Source organism: Pseudochaenichthys georgianus, chromosome 12, assembly GCF_902827115.2.
Source record: "Pseudochaenichthys georgianus chromosome 12, fPseGeo1.2, whole genome shotgun sequence".
In the NCBI taxonomy this organism is placed as follows: domain Eukaryota; kingdom Metazoa; phylum Chordata; class Actinopteri; order Perciformes; family Channichthyidae; genus Pseudochaenichthys; species Pseudochaenichthys georgianus.
In genome coordinates, this window is record NC_047514.1 from 13,379,640 (window position 1) to 13,398,022 (window position 18,383).

The following is an 18,383-nucleotide window of genomic DNA, read 5'->3' on the forward strand; positions in this document are numbered from 1 at the left end:
ATGACAACCTTTGATTTTCCACTGACCAAGACAAATAAAGGTAGGTGTTTTCAGGGTACATTTTGCACTGGGTGATAATATTTAAGTATCCTAATGTACACTGTGAAAGGCTGACCGTCAGAGAGAACAATACCACAATGTGAAAATATTCGAGTAATAGATCCTAAATGTAAATTCTACTTAAGTAAAAGTACCTTAGTGTTATCAGCATAAAATAATTGAAGTGGTACCTATCAAAAATAGAAGTAGAAACGTTCAATGCAAAAAAATACAACTAAACTCACTCAACTCAAAACCAATGTTATTTTCAGTACCTTGTTTGGTTCAGTACCTTGTTAATATTGTTTAATTGTGATTTGCAGCATTGTATTACACTGAAAAAGTAGGACACTTTGTTTTTCTATTTTAAAGAAAAGTCTATAATCTTATCAATAGTTTCCATGTCAAGGGACCTAATGACTTAATCAATGCAGAATTGTAATACTACACTGGGCAGGTGGGTATCATCCCTTTGAACTGGATCTCTTTCTTTCTTTTTTTCAAGTTAATTCATTTCCATTTTTCGCTCCTAGTCTCTGTCCTGTGAGTCAACGCAGCGGGCAGAATGCCAGGCCTCAGTCATCGCGAGATTTCGCGCGAAGAGGCTCTTTCGTCGTGCGGCCCCGTGTGTGCATGCTAAAGAACATCTAACTTTGCCAAACTCCACGTACAATCTTTCCAATTTCTTTCGGTAACGTTGGTGGAACACAGGAACATCCGCCATCATGAGTATACTGATCAAAATAGCGGAGATCGAAGCCGAGGTAAGATATTAATAGACAGCCGGTGAATCAGTCACGTTTTAGCTGCACGCTAACTGCTAGGTAGCTAACTAGCTGTTAGCGCTGTAACCACACAGCTAACACAGCTGGGCCACGTATATTTAAGTAACTTATATTTCTAGCACACCGTTACTTGAAAGTTAACAGTGTGTAAGAAAAAGTAGTTATACTTGTTCACTCGAAATATATTCATAACCAGTTGTAATAAGTTATAGGGTGTTGCTACATTAGGTCAGTAACGTGGATACGGTCACTGCTCCATATTGTGTTAGAACGACTGGTGACCAACCGGCTAACTTTACAGACTTTGTGTTCCAAAGTCCCATATTTACAAAATGGTCAATTCCCTGTAGCCCACAAAAACAACTACATGTATTAAAAATGAACTTAATATAAAAGAAGTCTTGTTTTGTTTTTAGCAGCCAGCATGTACTACATATATATAAGGCTAATGGGGTTCCACCACAGAGATAATACAAGATGATTTAACTGAGAAAATGGTGATATAGAGAGGACAAGTAAAGAAAAACCTCCAATTCAAACATATTCCCATTGTTCTCAGTCACCATTATGTCATTTACTACCAGCTGGTTAATTTAGAGTACCCTTTATTTGTATATTAAAAACAATCATCGGTTGACTATAGGAACATATAAACTGTTTTTGAATATTTTAGTAAGTAAGTCCTTCATGGTTATTAAAAAGTATCCTGCTAATGGACTTCCAATGTATGCGATTGTCCCCCCTAAATATGTAATTTATAGTTCTTCACAAGTTATTGTTTTTCTCTAGTTGTGTAATATTTAGTTAACTAGTCAGAACATACTGCTCGGTCCACTTACTACAAGACTCACTGCCATTTAAACAACAAGTATAACATCTGATGCGATAGAATTACTAACAAATAACTGCTAACAGAGCACTTGTATACTAATAAAGGACTGGCTTATTAGTATATAAGTGCCAGTTGAGTAGCACTTGAAATGTTTGGCTCTATGAAACCTGATGTACTTATATGATTCTGTTTTCTTCAAGGTTGTGTCTTCCTGGTCGAATGTACTTATTGTCAGTCGCTTTGGATAAAAGCGTCAGCTAAATGCAATGTAATGTAATGATGCTGGTACTGTTAACTGTAGATGGCCAGGACGCAGAGGAACAAGGCCACAGCTCACCACTTGGGTCTGCTCAAAGCAAAGATTGCCAAACTGAGGAGGGAGCTCATCACCCCAAAAGGAGGCGGAGGTGGTGCAGCAGGAGAAGGTAAGACCACATGCTTACAGTTTCTATAGGTTTGTGACATGCATGCCTATAAGCCTTTTCTGCCATTTAAAGGATAACATTAAATATGTAGTTGATTTGAATTGGGTATTCTTTTACTTTTTCTTTCAGGCTTTGATGTTGCAAAGACCGGTGATGCCCGTATTGGCTTCGTTGGTTTTCCCTCAGTGGGGAAGTCAACCCTTCTAAGTAACCTGGCAGGTGTGTACTCTGAGGTCGCTGCCTACGAGTTTACCACTCTTACCACGGTACCTGGAGTCATTCGCTACAAAGGAGCCAAAATTCAGGTACAAGAAAGTCCTGTTTGTTCAGTACCTGGCTACCTGCATAAGAGTTTTCAGTGGGTTTTAACTTTCTTTCCTATTCCCTTTTTAGCTCTTGGATCTCCCAGGAATCATTGAGGGGGCCAAGGATGGCAAGGGTAGAGGCCGACAGGTCATTGCAGGTAAAGATGTGATCAGTGGGGTTTTGCTAAGACACGTTTCCATTAACGAAATATGATAAGAGGTGCATCTTTGCCCGGTTCAAACAACAACATGTTGTATGTTTCTAGGTTCATTCATTGTATTTATGGTTTTCATTATAAAACATGGTAATTTGATGTGTAGTGCGTACATTTAAGTATTTTTCCAACACATTTTAACAGGGAATTTAGTATTTTTGGTTCTGTTTTTTTATTTAATAAATGTCCATATTTTTTTCTTTTCTACAACAGAAGCGGTGAGTCTTTTATCCTCTCTGTCTAACTAATATCTTCTCCCCCCTTCCTGTGTTTTAGTGGCTCGAACTTGCAACCTAATCCTGATAGTGCTCGATGTATTGAAGCCTCTTGGTCATAAGAAGCTAATAGAAAAAGAGCTGGAGGGCTTTGGCATCCGACTTAACAAGCAACCACCCAACATTGGCTACAAGAGGAAGGACAAAGGAGGCATCAACTTCACCTCTACAGTATGTCTCACACAGAGTAACAGCAATTTAAATACAGAAGTGAAAGCTTCTCACAGTTTTCACAAAGTCTCTAAAATGAAGAGTGTAATGGTCATATGGGTTTTTTGTTGACTTTAGAAAAGTGTCTGTGTGACAGTGTTTTAAATGCTGGTCCTTTAATTGTCCTTCAACCAATTGAGCTGAAAAAGTGAAATTATCATGAAAAGGACCACCACTCTATACCTCAATGGTCAATGAAAGGATGTCCCTCAATATAGCGCTTATTCTGGCATGCAGGATTTTAGTTGTCGGGATATCTGTAGATGATTGTCGGTCTGTTTTGATAGTGGTCATTTTTCAGGCATCCCATTAGTTATATGTGAAAGCCTTTAATACTGTGTGTTTGTATAGATGAGTTATTTGAAGGTTGGCACTGATCTGCAGAATCAAATGCAGACAACACGTTTTTACATAAGATGTGTATCACCTTGGTAACAAGCAATGAAACCCTTTAAAATGTCGCTCTCTGGTGGACATGTATGAGAGTACACTTAACTAAATTGCTCCGACACATTTATTCTTCTGTCCTGCAAAATATCAGCATTTCCTTTGCATTTGGTAATAACCATCAGCCTCATGTTATTTGACTGATAGATTTCCATTATAAAGTATTTCTTTATTCATTTCATATTAAATCACTGTATTGTGTTGAGATCATGCCTGTCATCCCCTCTCTCATCAGTGTGTCCAAACGGAGCTGGATCAAGATACTGTTAAGAGTATCCTGGCAGAGTACAAGATCTTCAACGCCGACATCACTCTGCGCAGCGACTCCACAGCTGATGACCTCATTGATGTGGTGGAGGGAAATCGGTAAGCTGCTGAAGAGCCAGAATGGGCCTTTCTTAGTCATTCCCCGTGGGTGTGGCTTCTGGGAATCATAAATGTCATTTAATTCACACTGCAGTTGCATATGAAAATGCTATTTTTGGGTTCCAATCATATTTTTTAGTCCACTGACGAATTTTTCATTTCATGTATATTGCAAAAAGCTGTAGGACTTCCATTACTCGATAAAAAAATCTGCAAATATGTTAAAATTAAGCAGATGGATAATGTAGGGTGTGGCTTGTGCAGCGGGTCTAACTCCTGTATACTGGAAAAGGACCTCATGTCCCAAGACTGTCTTTCTACATTTTATTGAAAGGCACCAGACAACAGCCTAACCTTCCTGCAATTGTAATGAAACGGAGCATCCACAGGGTCTCTCCTGCATAAATGCTCTGTGCGACATGCCAGGGTAAAGAGCTGAACAAAAGGGAGAGCATAATGCATTAATATTGCAGTGGGATAAATAAAACTCTTTGAAAAAATAGCCGCTACATATTCTTTCTCTAAAATATTACAAGTACAACCGGAAGAAAGGCAATAACGCACATGTGCATTTGTAGAGAAACAAAGCATTCTCTACATGCTCTATTAGCATAACTGCTCTCTGTGTCTAACACAATGGACAGTCATAAAATGCTCCATTCTAACTAACATGGTCCCAGCAGTACACTCCTACCTTTAAGGATACACAGCATTAATACCACCGGATTAACAGATTCACATTTAATATTGAATACAATTTTATTTACAAATATTGGTACATTCACATTACACGTCTTAATTAACTTAGTGTTACAAATGTAGACGAAACGTCAATGCAAAGGACATGCTGTACAAGATGGGAAAAGATGTCCTCTGAAGGACATGCACATGAATTCTTCTTATAAAATAATTCTCCCATGTAAATACATTAACATCATTTTGGGAAGCATGGGAAATGGGAATATAATACAAGAAGGTTCAACCTGAAGAAAATCTCGAAATGCAAAAAAGATTTTACTGAATTTTGTACATCATGTTCACTAACAAGACCAGATAATACAGTAAACGATTAACAGCTGTTTGCTATTGGTGTAATTTGTTGTTAGATTTATTTTATTAAATACAGTTTAAGCCGACACCACCATGGTGAAACCACTTGATGTATGTTTGCTCACCAAGCGGACGGCAGCCACTTACGGTCTCTTGTCTCAACAGGGTCTACGTCCCATGCATTTATGTGCTCAACAAAATCGATCAGATCTCCATCGAGGAGCTGGACATCATCTACAAGGTGCCTCACTGCGTGCCCATCTCTGCTCACAGCCGCTGGAACTTCGATGACTTGCTGGAGAAGATGTGGGACTACCTAAAGCTTGTTCGCATGTAAGTGATGTTTCAACAGTCCCCACTAGGGGGTGTGAATGGAGGTGGAAGAGAGTTGGGGATTTAAATGGTGCACAATGAGTCAACTGTATGTTAGATATAACATGGTGTTGATTCAGGCTGGAAGATTTGACTGAGATCATGTGTTCCTTTGCAGCTACACGAAGCCCAAAGGTCAGCTTCCTGATTACACGTCTCCTGTCGTGCTCCCTGATGAACACACTACTGTCGAGGACTTCTGCTTGAAGATTCACAAAAGCCTCATGAAGGAACTTAAGTAGTAAGTACTATCTATTGGCTTTCAGTTTTCTTGCACACCGCTCCCTACAGAACTGCTGCCCAAACACATGTTGGAGATATTAAAGGGAGGAATAGCTATTCAGTTATCAAACCTCTGGTGTCATTTTAAAGTTATATGGACAGAATATAAATAGGTTTATCCACAAAAAGCTATCTTCGTACCTGGCATTGTTTATTTGTATTCATTTACACATGAATTAGAGCTGTAACATCTTTAAAAAGTGTGTGTTTGTTTCTTTTCTTTACCTTTTTATGGAAAGATGACAATGTTGAGGCAGAAGGCTCCTGTAATATTTTGTATCTGCTTTATTTCATATTCCTTCTTGCTAAGATGTGTTGATGTAATTAAACCAGAAGGAGAAGTGGGCAACAAAGGTTTAAAACAACAAAGTCACTTTAATCACTGCCATTGCCCTTTTTACGGTGAGGTTCTCCAGATAAGCATTAATTCAAGAGCCTGGATTAGGATCTGAGATGATGGGTTGCACCACCTTCTCCAAATGGAAGAGCTAAAACCATCAATCAGTCGGTTTGTTAGTGCTGCCGAGCATTACCTGTCCTCCAGGGAATAAATGGGTCAAACAGTGACACCCACGATTAGAAAGCCTTTGTAACTGAAGGATTGCATTGCCCCCTGTACCTTATTTTATACTGCAGAACCATTCTGTAGCACAGAAAAAAATGTATAGTACCTATTTAACCAAAAGTTTTTGATTTGGATTATCACATGACACACGCTTTCATCCTGTTTTACATGTCTTAAAGGAATAATTCATGTTAAATCTTAATATCATTTTTTCTTTCTTTTAGTGCCCTTGTGTGGGGAGCATCGGTGAAACACAACCCTCAAAAGGTGGGCCGAGAGCACGTGATGATCGATGAAGACGTTATTCAGCTGGTGAAAAAGTAAAAGGAGTCAAAGTCCCTGCACGGCCTGTGTATCACTAAGAGTTCTGTTCAGTTGCTCAGTAAATCACCAAAAATATCTATCGGAGCATCTGCGTCATGCGGTTATTTTTGCCGCAATTCAAAAGATCTACATGTAAGTTTCCCATATAGAAGTTCCCACAGTACTTGACACCATGAATAGTTCATATTGAATATTGGTTAAGGCTTGCATTGAAATAAAATACAAATCTCTTCAATAAAAACAGTAAGAAGTGTTGCTGTTTTCATTCTTGCCCAACATTTACCTTTTTTGTTCAGCTTTATATTCAATAAAATGTTGCACACCTCCTGCCTTACATTATGGCTAAGTTCCAAACGCATACATTTATTTTATAGTATGTACAGCATTGCCTTTACACCATACTGTTACATGCAGAATTCATTACATGAGGACATACTACCTTGTCGTATCACCTCCGCTTAAACATTTGACCCTTTTTCTTATATATTTGCTGCACAATGGCTGCTGGCTTACATACTCTAAAATGTGATTGTAAGCAGGACAACAACCTGGTAATTTCCACATATTGCATTTTAACTTTCTTAATATTTTTCTGACATACTAAATTGTATGGAACTGTCAGTTGAAGCTTTATTCGGCAATCTTGCCTTCATCAGGATGGTCCAATGTATTCAAGTGTAGCCGGGCACAGTTTTTCTCTCTTTTGAAATAAATAAGATCTAATGTGCTGCATGCAGTCTGCTGCAGAAGCGTCACAGAAATGTTGCATCATTGAATCCTGTGCTCATCACAGTATCATGGTCTCCTTCAGAAACGCACTCAGCAACAGCGTTACCGCGGCCATTTCAGTGAGGCTGGGAGAACAGAAGTCATTTAAATGCCCTGTCCTGCTAAGTGATTTAGGTGACATTGATGATGGAGGCAGTTATTCAGGCTGCTGGACCCCCCCTCTCTCTGGAGGGGACGGCCACTCAGGTTAATCAGTTCGTTCACTCGGTCGCAGTCTGGGGATATCATACCCCAGCTGTTCACAACTAACAAGCTTCCACAGAGTAAAATAAAGAGCATTTCATCAGAGCTGGGAGCCCTTCTGGAAGCTTGCATTATCTGATGTCGATATGTTGCATCCTGCATGAAGTGTAGTGGCCATTTTGTGTCTGAGCACTTCATACCTGCCAGTGATTCAGTGGATGGTGCCAGTGAGTACCTAAGTATATAGACTATAGTATGATAAAGGCAGAGGGACATTTAAAAATAAACACTTGAAGCAAGAAGATGGATACAATTCAGCTTATGTTTCCAAAATCTATTATTCAGAAGCATTTAATGTGCTGCAAAGATGTGATACTGGCATTTATTCAACTGCTTCTGTTTAAATTAAACAACCCTTGCATTTATCTTATACAACACATACAAATGTGTCCAACATGAAAACCTAGGCGCGCAAATATATAAAAAATAAAAGATTGGGGGAAATCCCAAAAATATATTATATTTTAAATATGTCTACATTTACAAAAACATGTAATCACATTTGCAATAGCTCATTACAATTTTCTCAATGTTATTTCAATGTCTCCATTGTAATAATTTTCCTTTGCATTTGAGAAGAAACTGCTTTACGAGAACACACGAAGAAAATGTCCCCGCTAATAAATAAGAATACATTTAATAATAAGAAGGGCTATTAATAACGTCCATAAATTACTGCTTACTCTGTGTCTGATGAAAAACACTGTTATTCTGGACGTTCAACAAGGTCTTAGACATGCAACAGGATTCATGTTCATAGATATGAAAAAAATCCTGACAATATACTCACAATATTTGCTACAAGGCAAGTTTATTTATATAGCACCTTTCAACACAAGGCAATTCAAAGTGCTTTACAAAAATGAGAGGCATTAAGAAACATATTATAAGATTGCATTTAAAAACACTAATTTAAAAGCAAAGATATCAAATGGCACCTACAATACTATAATGGTCAACGATGATGCTATCGAGTGTATTCGATGTTATCAACTAACGTTTCTTAAAGAGAGTATAGCCACTTTGGTAGGAAAAGCTGCAGTGGTTGAGGGTATTGCATGCCTGTCCCGTAGCAGAAGGACCAACCCTCCTCAGACACACCATCTCTCCCCCAACCCCCTTTTACCCAGTAAATTATGGCAGCACTTTAGCTAATGAAAGAGTTGAAGACCGGGCACTAATAAAAGCCATTAAGTGAATAAAGCACTTCCCCTCTAACAAAATTAAAGAATCTACCCATTTGGAGAGGGAGGACTTTGTATTAATATTTATGAAATGCGGAACTGGCGGCCCCCCCAAACACCCCAGCCACGTCCAATCCCAGCCTGAACAAGTCCTCCTTGCCAATGCACCTATCCCAAGAGAACATGGTCAACCCCTCCTTGCTTGAAGGAGGGGCAGGAGATGGGGACTTGAAGGGTGCTGAGGACGCAGCCAGGACAGTCTGTCTGCAGTTGAGCAAGCTTGAAGACCCCAAGACGCAGCTCGCATCTCAGAGTCTCCTTCGTCAGCCCTCAGCGCGCTGCACCTAACACCGACTTTGGGACCAGAAGATGGAAAGGTGGGTTTCTTAGATAGAGCAGCTGGAGGTTTTCAGTAAGATAAAAAGTAAGTTTTGACTAGTTTATTATTTGTAGTGTTGTATTGGTAATTAGTTGGGTTTTGACCCTTAGTCAAACTAAAGATTTGTTATACTTTGCTTTAAATCTGAATCTTTTAATGTTAAAGATCAAGAACAATTGAATATTCTATAGTCAAATTAAGAGTCAGATTCTGAGATACATGAGTTTGAAGTGCAACTTCTTTAAAACAGTGATAGTGATGATTCATTTAAATTTTTGAGGAAAGAAAAACACTCCAAAAACAAGGTAAGAATCCATAATTATGTCTCACAATCATCAATGCATTAAAAACATCACACCATCCCATCAGTCACACTGCATCCCTTTGAAACATCCTCATTGTTCTGAAAAACAGAGGTCTGTTTCACCGCCGTCGCCCACCATTTTCACCCAAAGAACTCCCATTTTCGTGCCATTTTGTCAACTAACAAACGCAGGGTTTCACTTTGGTGCATCAATATGCTTTGTGGTGTAATTTCATCACACAAAGTGGTTCAGTTGCCAGAGCTCTAAGTTGATTATCGCACCATGGCTTCTCATTTTAGTGAAAGGTCCCTGGGGAGCTGAAAGAGACACAAGAGAAGGTAACAAGATTGTTAAAGCTTTTGGAGAAACAGATGTCTCTTAGCTTGATGGTATCATGACTCTTGACATTGCACTCAGGGACCGTTAACATAGTTAGGACTAAATTGGCAGATCGGGTTGTGTCTTTACTCTAAGAAGTCAGCAAACGTCTTCAAATGGACAACAGTAGTATAGCTATAACTATCATTCTTGAGTCCCTTGGTATCTCTGGCCACCAAGACTTAGGTTTTAGTCAATTACATTTAACATTTCAAAGACTGGACTCTATAAGATGTTGCGTTTCCCAACAAGTCACCGACAAATTACCCAAACTCGGTTTCCATTGATCAGTTGAATAGTACCCAACAGACTGATGGAAAACTAATTTGATTTAGCCACCATTCCTCAGGCCTGCTGTAAATCTTTTCCAGAAAACGTTAAATATTTGAACGTTTCTGTCATTAAATTGTGATAATTTGTAGATTTTTTTCAATCGTGTTTCTTTGAGTTGGGCGCGACGGGCGGGAGGGTGTGGTTTGTCGCAGTTCGTGCGCAGAAAGGGTGTAGCCCTTTTTTCCGCAGTGAGTTTGACCTGTGACTAATCTTTTTCACACTGCAGATGACTTTAACTGCAACTGTGTAACAATCCTTTTCTAATCATTGGTGAGATTTGTCTTTTTTAACAATATAACCATTAGCTTGGATCTCCGCCCTCACACCTTTGGACTTTTTCCAACTCTTGGACTGAAGGTACAAATCCAGCCATGGGATTGTCCTTCAAATGCAAGAAACTACTTTGACAATGATGTATTTTAAGAGTTTTATTACTTGATGAATTGGTTGACTAAAAAGTGATATTACGTTTCACTGTTTTTCTCCACTTTATGGTAAGCCACACGACAAAGCGTTCGTGTTCCTCGGATGCCTTTGAGCGGGATCACCTCTGATCTGTGTTGGGTTTTCTGTCTCTGCCCAGGACCCCATTGTGCTTGATCTAACCATGCAGTGTATCTTCTGTCCATGGTTCTGCCAAGCACCTTGGAGGCTTGTGAGCACTCTCTGCAATTTAAAAAACTCAGATTTTAATTTTGAAGTCAGAAATGTAACTGTCAATTTTTTGAATTTGTGTACAAATAAACTGAACTCTAAAATCAAGCAATAAAACGTAGATATTTGGAGAGAATCAAGACTATAAAGTATGTTTAAAAAGGACCATCATTATTTGAGAAGTTTGTTTTATTCTTAATCCTGTTGTTTTCTATCATGATGTATTCCATATGTATGAGGTTTCTCCCATTTTTTCCCCTTAAACTGTGGGTTTTCTCTGGAAGTTTTTCCTTGTATGATGTGAGGGTCTAAGGATAGAGGGTGTGGTTTTTCTCATACTGATATTCTGAACAATATGTGCTGTTGTATTTACTGTAAAGTGTCTCGAGGCTATTTTTTATTATATGTACAGCACTTTGGCTCGACCAAAAATCGTTTATAAATGTGCTATATAAATAAAACTTGATTTGATTTTGATTTGATACAACCAATAAAGAACATTTTAACATCCTGTGTGTTTAATTTCAATTTTTTTTTTTTTATGTTGAATAAAGGTCAACATTGGATATAAAAAATATAAACAGAGTGGGCCTCAAAGGATTTGTAGCATTCTAAAACTATCATTTTCTAAAAGCCGGTTGGTGTATAACATGGCAGATTTGTGGAAACGGATCAATTACTGTAAGTGCTCTGTGGCTTTCAATAATGGCTAATAATTTCAGACAGTTGAGATCATATATTAAAACAACGGCACTCTGTTAAGACTGTGGACACATCACCGATCTGTAAATCAAACCATGTGACATAGACGCTCGTATGTTTCGTAGACGGAGTTTATGTTCTTGAAATGTTGATTAAAATCATGTTAGCTTTGCTCTAGTTGTCCAATAAGTCAAGTCATAACTAGTACATTCAAACAATAAATGTGAAATTATAAAACCAGACTCATCCTTTCTTTATGACTCTTATTTCTTAATGATTACGGTCTTTGTGCACAGCAGGCGTACCGTGACTACATACACTGATGAATATTGCTTTAAGACTTTTAAACTTGATTCTCTGTTAGAGTGACCATTAAAGCGATGAAGTAGACAGATTTCTCTTCTCATGTTGTACAGGGGCAAAGAGCTCTATCCTGGAGACATATGTATTCATGCATTTCTCATATCAAACATTATCCCTGAAAAACGTGACTGTCCTTATTTGGAAGTTCAGCAGTGTGTGCCAGTTAAAATAAATATTGTCTATTTTTGGTTTTGTTTTATGTGTATGGGATTGCACTCTCCCCGTGGATGAGTTCATGTAACTCCTAAATTATATATACCATCATAAATGCAGTTCTTATATTTTATTATTTCAAAATGCAATTAATAAAATGCATTCCTGGAAGAAAAAAAATGCAATAGAATTGTTTTTACCATCAGACAATTTTCTTGTCAACGAAAAGCATCAGTGCATTTTTGTACGTCTTTTATACATGAATAGGCTATGTGTCCCCGGTGTTCCAGGGAACTCAACAAGTGTCAGAAAACACAACCCTCTCTATTTTCCTCCATACCCAAATCTCTAAAAAAGGGGCTGCGACGGATCTGATACAAACTGATCCAGATTTGCGATTTGAACACTGTTCTGACGTCAGGATGGTGGCGCTACGGCTATTGGACCAACTCTCCACCTATCAGGGGAATGTGGGGTTGGGCCCATGGGTTGGGCTACGGCCGGCTATTGTTGCTCGAAAGCGCTGGAGACGCTGTAGTACATATGCCAGGCCTGTAAGTGGCGCTGTAGTCTGCCACAAAATCAGCGAAGAAGAATTCCCGTGCATGGTTGCCATGGTTGCCCTTCTGTTTATTCTCCGCCGTGGCTCTTTTTCTCCCTCCCCGAGGCAAGCGTTTGCTCCCGCTGCTGTAATTCAATGCAATCCCTCCCCGTCGAGGCAAGCACTGTAATTCTCTCCGGTTAGTCCACCAGCAGATGACAAGCACCTCCTCTTCCAAAGAAGGAGGGGATCGTGCGGCAGAGTTTCAGTTCGGTCAAGATGTCCGTTAAAGTTTAAATCTTCCGGACAAAATTAGAAAAGTGCCAGTCAAAGGTCTTCTTTGTTATTTATTGAGCTTTAAAACAAATGAATAACGACTATATAATAATATAATATAACACGGAGGACGGAGATCTATTTTTCTCCCCCTCTTCTGACTTGATCAGAGCACGCTCCCCTCTCCTGCAGGGGGGTGTGGTCAGCTGCAGCTCACAGAATCAGCCCCCTGCAAAAACAGGGCTGGAGAACAGCAAATAGAGCGAAATGAGGCATGGCTAAAATGCATGATCTGTTTGGTATTTTGAAAACAGAAACGTATAAATATACCTTATATAGGTATGGCCCTACAATATATCATTTAAATATAGCATGATAGGTGTCCTTTAAGGATGGCTCTGCTGTAGTTAATCAATCAATCAATCAATCAATGTTTATTTATATTGCCCAATATCACAAATGTTACATTTGTCTCAGTGGTCTTCACAGTGTGTACAGAATATCAGAATGACAATACGACACCCTCTGTCCTTAGACCCTCACATCGTACAAGGAAAAACTTCCGGAGAAAACCCACAGTTTAAAGGGAAAAATGGGAGAAACCTCAGGGAGAGCAACAGAGGAGGGATCCCTCTCCCAGGACGGACAGACGTGCAATAGATGCCGTGTGTAAATTGAAAAGATAATACATTTGCAACATAGGTAGTCCAAATGTTTAGAAATGCATGTGTGTATAATAGGAAGATGAATCCACGAGGATATCCATCCAGGACCTATAATCCAGGACCACAGCCACGACTCAAGATCCAGGGCTCGCGATCCAAGACACAGGACCGCAGGATCATCCATGTCTCCGGATCCCGGCGTATATAGACACCAAAAAGAAAGACATTTGGGGAAGCTGGGTTAATCGGAACATGAGAGTTCACAGCCAGAGAGAAGGAAGAAGTAAGATGTCCCCCGACAAACTAAGCCTATATCAGCAAAACTAGAGGCTGAATCTAATCAGCCCTAACTATAAGCTTTATCAAAAAGGAAGGTCTTAAGCGCACTCTTAAAAACGGATAGGGTGTCTGCCGCCCGAACACAAACTGGAAGCTGATTCCACAAATGTGGAGCTTGATAAGAAAAGGCTCTGGCTCCCATTGTACTTTTAGAGACTCTAGGAACAACCAACAACCCTGCATTCTTGGAACGCAATGCCCTAGTAGGACAGTAGGGTATAATGAGTTCATTAAAGTAAGATGGCGCCTGCCCATTAAGGGCTTTGTAGGCGAGAAGAAGAATTTTAAATTCTATCCTGTGTTCTATAGGGAGCCAGTGTAAGGCAGCCAGAACAGGAGTAATGTGGTCCCTTTTCCTAACTCTGGTTAGTACACGAGCTGCAGCATTTTGAATCAGCTGAAGCGACTTGACTGACTTCTTGGTACTCCCTGATAATAAAGAGTTACAATAATCCAGCCTAGAAGTAACAAATGCATGGACTAGTTTCTCTGCATCGTTTTGAGGCAAGATATGCCTGATTTTTGCAATGTTACGTAGATGGAAGTAGGCGGTCCTTGAAATTGATTTTATAATTTAATTCCTTGCATTTATTATAGCGCTTTTTCCAGTGCTCAAAGCGCTTTACAGATACACATTACACACATATGTTTTATACATGCAATGGTCACTGTGGACAATACCCACAGGAGCAAGTTCAAGTGTCTTGCCCAAGGACACACCGGCTTTACAGACGCAGCAGCGGCGGGTTTCACCCCTTGATCTGATGATCATTGCACAGCGCACTGCGTCACACCGTCCATCTTCACGCCTCGAGGTCATCGAGGCGCTTTTACAAGTACACATTAGTATTATACATGTACTGTGGACAATACCCACAGGAGCAAATCCGGGTGAAGTGTCTTGCCCAAGGACACAACGGCCTGACGCAGTGGCGGCTGGAGCGGGTTTCGAACTGGAGTTCCCCAGCACTCCCCCTTGATCTGATGATCGGATGCACAGACCACTGCGCCACCCGTCCCCAATTATGTGGGCGTTAAAGGATAAATCCTGATCAAATATAACACCAAGATTCCTTACAGTCTCACTGGAGGCCAAATTAATGCCATCCATAGTTAGTATATCTTTAGATAATTTGTTTCGTAGATTCTTCAGGCCAAGTACAATAACTTCAGTTTTGGTCGTGTTTAACATCAAAAAGTTTAAGGTCATCCACGTTTTTAAGTCCTTAAGGCAGTCTTGAATTTTATTTAGATGATTAATTTCATCAGGCTTGATTGATAAATATAGTTGAGTATCATCCGCATAACAATGAAAGTTTACAGAATGATTCCTTATAATATTGCCTAACGGAAGCATATATAATGTGAACAAAATAGGTCCGAGCACTGAGCCCTGTGGCACTCCATGGCTAACTTTGGTTTGCGTGGAAGATTCATCGTTAACACCAGTGGCGGCTGGTGGAAAATATTTTTGGAGGGGCTGTTGATATAGTAAGTAAAAAAAAAATTATTGGGAGAAATGACCCCTTAAATTAGGACTTCTGGTGATGTAATGGCGCGTTTCCAGTGCAGCGCGGAGCTCGCTATGCTGCGTTCAGACCGGACGCAATGCGAATATTCGCTTCGCTCTAAACGCTCCTATCGCATCGCTCTAGTCGCTCGAGTTTCACCGCAGCTGCCAGCTGTGTTTACTCACATCATTCAAACAAGACGCGCTGGCTCGGGAGCTACAATTACAACTAAATGAACATATTTTACCGTGATTAAATTGTAATACACGTTTGTAAATGATGCCGACATAACAACATACTGATACCGGTTAGTAAAAACCATGAATTAATGCTTTGACAAGTCTGCAGACAGACGGCAGGCGAAAAACCTTTTAGAATGCTTGTTTTCTGAATGGAGCTTGGCTAAGCTAACGTTATATGCTCCGACCGTCCACACTCACAACAACGGCCTACAGACATAAATAAACCAGCGACTGTATTCTCCATGACACAGTCTGTGGTTTGTACTTGTTTAACTTTTGTCTAGTTTCTGAACAGATCATATCTGTCCCCGGCTGTTTGAAGAGCAAGCATGGGAAACAAAAGATAGCATTTACCTGTTTGCATCCAGCTAGCCATGTGAGAAGCCTCGTTGATACGTTTTGTCTTTTTCACGAGCTTGCTGTGATATATACAAATCGGGTTTGTCCGGTCCAAGGTCTTTAAGTATCAATTTATCTCCCAAACTTCTCCTTTCGAAAGGATTGGAGAGTAGCTCTTGCAAGGAATTGGGTGCAGACCGAGGTCCGGCGACTCCACCTGCACACCATTCTCATCCAAATACTGCGTCACCTTGGTTACTCACGAGTCTAATAAACAACTCACGTCAACGCACGTAAGCAACATGGGCGCCAACATGGGCGCCAACATGGGCGCCAACGTGAGCGCCCTCGTGACCAAAATATTTGACGGCGCTGATTGGCTGAAATTATGTTTCGGCGGCACAGTTTACTATTGAGACTTTTGCAACGTGCTGGTTGCTGCTGTTTGGCTCGGGGGCTCCGCCCGGTAATGATAAACTAATGCCATGGGCAAGGCCAGGCAGGAAACATGTGACTTATCAGTAACTTTAGACATCGTAACACAATTTTAAACGACATTGTATTGTAGATTATACATTTGTGTGATACCAATTGTATGATATTTACCTTGTTCATTACAAATTTAAATATAAAATATATATTTAAAAAAAATATATATTTTTTTTTTTGTATGTGGAAAGAGGTGGGGCCGCCCCTATGGGCCGGCCGCCACTGGTTAACACGTACAAACTGAGAGCGTTCAGATAGATAGGACCTAACCCAGCCTAAAGCAGTTCCCTGTATGCCAACTAAGTGCTCTAGTCTTTGCAATAGGATATCATGGTCGATAGTATCAAATGCAGCACTGAGATCGAGCAAATCAAGAATAGAGACAAGTCCCTTGTCTGAGGCTATTAGAATGTCATTTGTGACTTTAACCAGGGCTGTCTCTGTGCTATGATGTGTTCTAAAGCCAGACTGAAAATCTTCAAATAAATCCTTGTTTTTTAAGTAATCACACAGCTATTTTGCAAGCGCTTTCTCAAGAATTTTTGAGAGCAACGGAAGATTAGAAATAGGTCTATAGTTGGCTAAAACCTCTGGATCGAGGTTGTGCTTTTTAAGAAGCGGTTTTATCACTGCTACTTTGAATGATTGTGGAACATAGCCTGATAATAAAGACATATTCATAATATTTAATAAAGAAGAGCTAATTAATGGAAAAACTTCCTTCAACAGCTTAGTTGGAATTGGGTCTAACATGCACGTTGATTGTTTAGAAGAGAGAATCATTGAATGTAATTGTTCAAGGTTTATGGCTGAAAAGCATTCTAGTTTACTATCTAGTGTAATATCAGAACTTAGGTTTCCGGGAGCTGTTGATAACACTATACTGGTCAAAGGCAAGAGGTCATTAATTTTGTTTCTAAGAGTAACAATTGTATCGTTAATAAAGCACATAAAATCATTACTACTGAGTGCTATGGGAATAGAAGGCTCAATCGAGCTATGGCTCTCTGTCAGCCACAGTGCTGAAGAAAAATCTTGCATTATTCTTATTCTCATCTATTAATGAAGAGTAGTCGGCTGCTCTCTCTTTATGCAGTGCTTTCTTATATTCATTGAGAGTAATATGCCAAATTAAACGAGATTCTTCAAGTTTAGTGGAACGCCATATCTTTTTAAGTTGTCTCGACTTTTGCTTTATTTTTGCGGGTTTCGGCATTATGCCATGGAGCTAATCTATGTTGTTTTATTTTCTTCTTTTTCAAAGGAGCAACAGAGTCTAATTTTATTCGCAGCGCATCTGTAGCACTATCAACAACATGATCAATTTGGGGTGGTGTACATTTTGTATAAGTTTCCTCCCTTACATGCAGACATGCTATTGAGTTAAGTATTGGTGGAATCTCTTCCTTAAATTTGGCTATAGCACTAACAGATAGGTTTCTGCTGCAGGAGATTTTGACTAATGCTTTGTAGTCTCGTAATAGTAGCTAGTCTACTTCAAAAGTTACTAAGAAATGGTCGGATAAAGCAGGATTATGCGGTTCGACTAATAGTTGCTCAATTTCAATACCATAAATCAGAACAAGGTCGAGAGTGTGATTATAGCAGTGGGTTGGTTTATTTACACTCTGACAGAAACCAACAGAATCTAATATAGTTAAATGCAACAGTAAGGCTATTACTATCATCGTCAACATGAATATTAAAGTCACCTACGATAATTACTTTATCTGTTTTAAGTACCAAAGTTGATAAAAACTAAGAATTCTGAATAAGGACCTGGTGCACGGTACACTGTAACAAATAAGATTGGCTGCAAAGTTTTCCAGGTCGGATGCGTAAGACTAAAAACGAGGCTTTCAAAGGAGGTATAATTAAATTTTGGTTTAGTATTGATAAGTAAACTTGAGTCAAAGATTGCTGCAACTTTTAAGTTAAGTGTCCCAGTTAATAAAGAACCCTGAACTGCAGAAGGAATTCAGCCATCAATCATTTACACAAACTGT

The 18,383-nt window shown here is 39.5% G+C and overlaps 1 protein-coding gene across 1 annotated transcript; it reads left to right on the forward strand.

Annotated features, from left to right (window-relative positions):
• The first annotated feature begins 602 nt into the window (after positions 1-602).
• Positions 603-6,745, forward strand: drg1 (developmentally regulated GTP binding protein 1). The gene is made up of 9 exons (XM_034096527.2): positions 603-803; positions 1,958-2,081; positions 2,211-2,386; positions 2,475-2,544; positions 2,878-3,047; positions 3,769-3,899; positions 5,115-5,282; positions 5,440-5,562; positions 6,393-6,745. The coding sequence occupies exons 1-9, from the start codon at positions 765-767 to the stop codon at positions 6,490-6,492; spliced, it is 1,101 nt and encodes a 366-aa protein (XP_033952418.1). The 5' UTR covers positions 603-764; the 3' UTR covers positions 6,493-6,745.
• Positions 6,746-18,383: the final 11,638 nt, after the last annotated feature.